The sequence below is a fragment of the Microtus ochrogaster genome, unplaced genomic scaffold, assembly GCF_000317375.1.
Source record: "Microtus ochrogaster isolate Prairie Vole_2 unplaced genomic scaffold, MicOch1.0 UNK62, whole genome shotgun sequence".
Taxonomy (NCBI): Eukaryota; Metazoa; Chordata; class Mammalia; order Rodentia; family Cricetidae; genus Microtus; species Microtus ochrogaster.
Genome location: NW_004949160.1, coordinates 365,659 through 372,268, shown reverse-complemented (window position 1 = coordinate 372,268; position 6,610 = coordinate 365,659). Strand labels below are relative to the sequence as shown.

The 6,610-nt window shown below is 34.5% G+C and overlaps 1 protein-coding gene across 8 annotated transcripts in view; it reads right to left on the bottom strand.

Annotated features, from left to right (window-relative positions):
* The window catches only part of Znf638 (zinc finger protein 638), a 142,326-nt gene that overhangs the window by 26,173 nt on the left and 109,543 nt on the right, over window positions 1–6,610 (bottom strand). For 5 of the 8 annotated variants that reach the window (XM_026777398.1, XM_026777402.1, XM_026777400.1 and 2 more), the window contains 5 exons: window positions 6,016–6,084; window positions 5,097–5,180; window positions 4,427–4,495; window positions 3,593–3,630; window positions 1,699–1,830 (listed from right to left, as the gene is read on the bottom strand). In XM_026777398.1, coding sequence (XP_026633199.1) covers window positions 1,699–1,830; window positions 3,593–3,630; window positions 4,427–4,495; window positions 5,097–5,180; window positions 6,016–6,084 — 392 coding nt within the window. The remainder of the gene's footprint in view (window positions 1–1,698; window positions 1,831–3,592; window positions 3,631–4,426; window positions 4,496–5,096; window positions 5,181–6,015; window positions 6,085–6,610) is intronic. The other 3 variants (XM_026777401.1, XM_026777403.1, XM_026777399.1) reach the window with 2 other exon arrangements.

Below are 6,610 nucleotides of genomic sequence, written 5' to 3'. Positions count from 1 at the left end.
GAGTGCTCTTCCTTAAAACTACAAATAATCTACATTTAAAAGTAAGTGTTATGGGGCTGGAGAGAAGGTTCAGTTCTTAAGAGTACAGGTTGCTGTTACAGAGGACCCAGGTTTGATTCCCAGCACCCATACAGTGGCTCACAGACTCCTGTAAACTCCTGTTCCAGAGGATCTGATGCATTCTTCTGACCTCCACAGGGACCAGTCACACATGTGGCAAACAGACATACATGCTGGCAAAACATTCATACACTAAAAATAAAGATATAGAATTACACATACACACACAAAGAAAAGCTGTATTATCCTATGCTGTGCACTGTCTCTTTTAAAAGTGTGTATAATTCAGTCTCTAGTCTATTTGGAGAGCTATATAACCATTATACTTGATTTGAAACTGCACATAATTGAACTTGTACTCTTCCTTTGTTCAGCAAGCACACTCTTGATGATCCTGCTCCATGTATCCCACTATTCTTAAAAATTGAGTGACTGTCAACTTGGCCATGTCATAAGACTTCCCACTCCCAAAGAGTACTTTTAGGTTACATTCCCCCCTCCAAAAAAACTCCACTCCTGTAATGTTATTATAGCACCTCCCACAAGTTGTTTATTAACCAGAAATTCTGCTGAGCTGTTTTAAAAAACAATACTTTAAAAAAGATTTTATTTATCTATGTGTATGCATGCATACTTACCTGAGTTTTTATATGCACCATATGCTTGCAGGAATCTATGTGGCCTAGCAAAGGATATTAGATTTTTTGGGAATAGACAGAATAGAATGAATAGGACTGAACCTAAGTCCCTGCTCTGTAAGAACAGTAAGTAATCTTAACCACTGAGCCATCTCTCCAGACTTTTATTAGTAATTATTAATCTGTTATTTTGCCAATGATATTTAAGGGTCATTAACCATTTTCTAGACTCAAAATAATGTCAACAACCATACATACATAAAATAAAAATAAATCTTTTAAAAATTTAAATTACTATTTGTGTGTATGTATGTTTTGCCTGCATGTGTATGTGTGCCATGTGCTTTCAGTGTCCTTGGAGATCAGAAGATGGTATCAGATTCCCTAGGACTATAGTTAAAGATGGTTGTAAGCTGTCTTGTGGGTTTGATATCCAATCAAATCTGGGTCCTCTTAAAGAGCAAACAGTATTCTTAATTGCTAAGTTATCACTCCAGACTCCCGAATAAATAAATCTTACACACACACACACACACACACACACACACTCTCTCTCTCTCTCTCTCTCTCTCTCTCTCTCTCTCTCTCTCTCTCTCTCTCTCTCTCTCTTAATTAGGACAATGCTGAAACAGAAGATATCTGTGCTTTTTCATTTTAAAAATCCTTTAGCTGGGCTAGGGATATAGCTTAACAGTTAAGTGCCTAGCTCTAAGTTCAATTCCCAACACCTCTCCCACAGGGACGGATGAGAGAGACAGACACTGGTTGGTTGGCTAAAATTATAAAGCCAGGTTGGGATAGAGGGATCATTAATTTGAGTTTGTAGTTAGCCTGAGTGAGACCTGCTTCAAAAACACAAAACAAAAATAATAACATATAATATTTAAAAAATCTCTTAGTTTAACCAAGTTTAAAGATAGTCCCTTAAATCTTTGCTATTTTTTAAATTTCAATATTTTTACCAAAATGTGCTTATAAATAAGTTATCATAAATTCTTACCTTTTGATGAGACAATAAAATTAAAACATCCTTCAAACTACCAAATGGTTTTGCTAAGTTGTAAATTTCTTCTGTAGAATATCCTTTATTAGGCAAATTAGAAATAAAAACCACACTCATTTCCTCCATTTCCTTCAAAACAAATTAAGAAAGTGATTAGCATTTAATCTGTATTTACTACTTGAGAAAAACCAGATAAAACGGGAGACTCTAGAACCTCAAATTAAATGCCCTGTGTGGTGGTTTGAATGAGAAAGGCCCCATAGGCCTATACATTGGAATGTTTGATCCCCAATCCCCAGTTAGTAGAACTGTTTGAGAATGATTGTTGGAGAAGGTGTGATCTTGTTGGAAGGGTTCACCCCAGATCCAGTATCACTTTCTCTGCCTACGGTCAGGGCTGTGCCTGCCTGCAAACTGCCATTTTCCTCATCACGATAATCACAGACTAATCCTTTGAAACTGTAAGCTTGACCCCATTTAAACATTTTCTTTTATAAGCTGACTTGGTCATAATGTCTCATTCACAGCAATGGAAGAGTAACTAAGCCACCCTTAGAATATACAAACTTACAATTTTAAATTAGTAGAATAATTACAGTCATACAACATCTATCATCTAATCCAGGTCTATCAGTCTTCTTTTGGTTGAGCATCTTAAAACTGACGCTCATATCTCTGACTACAACTCCTCCTTTCATATACCATTACTAAGTCCGTGCCTTGCAATGTGATTGCGTATATCTAACATCCAAAGCAATGTGTCTTCTCATCTTCTTGAACAATAATTACTCTTATTTTTAATTTCACTACCTTAATCCTTATACCACAAGTAAGAACTTACCATAAGTAAGTACTTTTCTGCTTTATTTTGCCTCAATCAACTTATTCTCTAAACTTATTCTTTTATTGCTAGCCTTTTCTTTTGTAGATATTGGTAAAATTCAAAAAGCCTCTATGATAAACTTGGCATATTTTGATTTTAGTGACAAAAAAAAAGAAACTTGCTAAGAGTCACAGCTTTGAAAAACAAGTGACTAACACAACAGGTTTCTAGGGTGCACTGGTAGATGACTCCTGCTAAAGAGTTTTGTTGGAATGCTGTATTACACTGACCCTATACCAGTGTTTAAAATACCTTTCTTAAAGTAAAACATACTATTTAGTGATTTCTTAATGAGTGGATTATTAGACAAAAATGAATTTAGGCATAGCACGTGAGCAATCTGAAATTCTAACCAATAATCTAGATGAATGACATTTTAGCATACTATTAAACATGTAAGTAAATTTTATGTCCTTTACATAAATCAGAAGGTCAACTTGTTTCTTCAAAAATGTAGCACAAACAAAAAAGCCTTGGTGATCAAAATATTCACATATCTTACTTTTCTCAAGGCTAGAAAAAAATGCACAAATTTATTCAAAATTATGGATGTAGCTTGCTTGGTGGAATGCTTGCAAAGCATATTCAAAACCCTGGGTTTATCCCCAACAATGTGTAAACTGGGCTTGGTAAAATGCTCCAGTAATTCCCACACTAAACAAGTTGAAGCAGGGAAATTAAAGTTCAAGGACATTCCTTGCAAGATTCAAGTTCAGTCTGGGATACAAAGAAAGTCTGTCTCAACAAAAATCTTCCAGTGAAATAAATTCCCAATGTGTTTAGGTTCTAGTTCTTTCTTCTAGTTCCAAAAAGGTATTATCTACCCCAAATCCATTTCGCCTTACCATGCTCTCAGAGGAGAGCAATCTCATAAATATACAGATTTATTCAAGTTTTTAAACCAACATCATATCTAAAGAGTTGAAAGTGGATAAGAATTTTTACTATGCTACAAAGTGAATACAGTTGCTTAAGAGAATTTTATATAAATAAAATACAAAAACTGACCTTGCTCATTGGTTCGTTTTCTGAGGTCTCCAAAGTACCTTAATACCAAAATATAATGAAAACACAATTTTTAAAAGTTTATATGATCTTCAAGATTCTACTTTATTCCATAATAAATAAGAAACAGTATAGAGTGACACCAGCCTTCTGCCCCTTTCTTGAAAATAGATTCTTTTCTCATACAATATATCCTGGTTACAGTTTCTGCTCCTTCTATGCCTTCTAGTTCCTCCTCACCTCACCTCCCATCCAGATCTACTCCCTTGCTGTCTCTATTAGAAAAGAACAGACTTCTAAGAAATAACAAAACATAAAAAAATATAGCAAGATAAAACAAAAACATCACATTGAAGTTAAAACAAGGCAAATCAACAACATAAGGAAAAGAGCCCAAGAAAAGGCACAAGATCCATTAGATCACACATTCAGGAGGCTCATAAAAACACTACACTGAAAGCCATAATATACACACAGAGTAAATGGTCCAGACCCATGCAGACTCTGTGCTTGCTACTTCAGTCTCTGTGAGTCCATATGAGCTTTGCTCAGTTGATTTAGAAAGCCTTGTTGTCCAGCTTTTAAAAAATACATTTCGGTTATTCTTCACGAGAGTAAAACTTGAGGATGATACAGAAACAGAATGTAAATCTGAATTGTCATGTATTTAATTTTACCTGGGATTTGACCCTAGTATTAGAAAAATCAACACATATACAAACATATAATATACACAAACACTTCTTTTCTTAAAAATACATTCTTTCATCTTTTTTTTATTTTTACTTTCTTTCATCTTTAAATGTAAAACACAAAATACAATTTCTACTGGCCTACCTGAAGTAGTTTCTTCAGCACTCTTTCCAGCAGCTTTGTGTTCTGAACTAGTCTTGATTTCAGAGTTTGCTGCACAAAACAGACTACTTTAATTTTCTAGGAAAATACTAGTATAATCAAACTAATGAATCTGAACTAGAATTTAAACTAGTAATATCATTACTTCAGGTTCTCTCATGCTGACCAAAGTAAAACCACTCTTTGGAAAACAAAATATTCCCTGTTAAGCTATGTGGTTCTGTGTGTGCAGGCATGCATGTAGGTACATATGTACTTGTGTCATGTATATGGAAGCCAGAGATCAACATCTAGTGTTTACCTTCATTGTTATCAAACCTTATTTTTTTGAGATAGGGTCTCACTGATATTAGAGCTCATCCATTCAGCTAGGCTGGCTGACTAATGAGTTCCAGGATCTGCCTGTGTAGTCTGTCCCCTTATTACCCAACCCAGCACTGGGATTACAGGTGTCTGCTATGCCTGGCTTTTATGTGGGTCGAGTGGGAGGCAAATACAGATTTTCATGCTTGCATACCCAACAACTTTTTTAACAACTGAGACATCTCCCAGGCCTCCCTTTGGAACTTTTAAAGAAAAATTTCAAAGTATATCTCAAATATAAATCAAGATGATCCAAAAAATAACCCTCTGAGTGAGAGCACGTTGTTACCTGGTATAGTCACGAGTTTATTGGAGTCTTTGTTTTTGATAATCCCAGACTTTTTAGCTTCTAGAGACTTCTTTCCAGATTTTGCTTTTAAAAGTAGAATTAAACCATTATTCTAAGATTAAGGGCCTACTCGTTTAGCATATTTTATATTAATATATCAGAAACCAATAACCTAATCTGAATAACAATTTATTACATGTATTATTTATTTTCAATTTTTTACAAGTAATATTAAAAGCAAATCTAAGTCGAGACATATTTTTGTGGCTTTAAATTAGTCCCAAGTTTATTTCTCAATTGAAATATAAAATTAAAAATATGTATTTTGAAATTTCTACTAAGGTTCCTTCGAATTAAACTATTAGAAAAGATACTGTTAATAGGGCCATGCTATTTTCAATGTACAACAGCTATGTTAAATAGCGTTTCATTTCTTTATCAGGGAAATTAATCTGTTTTAAAGTAACAAACATCAGATAAACTGTTTAAGCTGTGGAAAGGAGTATAAAAATGATAGTTATAACAAGAGAGAAGGAGGGAGGACGGATTAAACCATTTAAAGGGGACAATGACAGAGCAACCTATGACTATATTACTGTCAGACCACGCAGGTACACTGAGATACACACACACACACACACACACACACACACACACACACACACACATAGATAGTATAGCCATAATATATTAATACAGAAATGTATCTTCAATGGTAAATATTGTTAAAAACCAAAGTACCAATGAATAAAAAAATCCTATATCGTAAAATTTAAATATTAATGACTCTACTAAATTCTTCAAGATGTTGATGTTATCAGATACTAGAAATTATTGAATTCTAAACTTGCTTTCAATAATGTATTCCTTAAATTCATAAAAAAAATTTAGTAAAGCCTCTCTCCCTCAGTTGTCTTACCTGTTTTGATAAAAGCTTTACCTTTTGCAGCTACCGTAACCACAGATTTTACAGAACCCGCTGATTTCCCTAAATCACAAAAGCTATAGTCAAAACTGTTTTACTTATATAGTGTCAATCTCCAAATTACCTTATTAAAAACAACATAAGAGCAACATATTTTATTCAAAACATAAAATGCTACCATTTTTTGGGACATCTAGCAATAATTTCTTTGTGGGAGGGGACTTAAGTTAAATGTCTCTCTATATGTATGAATCAACTAGAAGCTGAAATACAAAGTAAAAAGTTAAACCACACAGCAATACCATGTTCTCACTGGTTCCAAAAGCAACTATAGAGAACCTCTCAATGTATGATTCCCTGGATCACACTTGAATGAAACCCATTTAATCCATTTTATGACAGCTACATAAAGTCCTAGTTGATCATTAAAAAAAAAAAAAAATCACACTCCCATACGTGGGATAGGCTCCAAAATTGTCCAATAAAATATACAGGCTCAGCCGGGCGGTGGTGGCGCACGCCTTTAATCCCAGCACTCGGGAGGCAGAGGCAGGCGGATCTCTGTGAGTTCGAGACCAGCCTGGTCTAC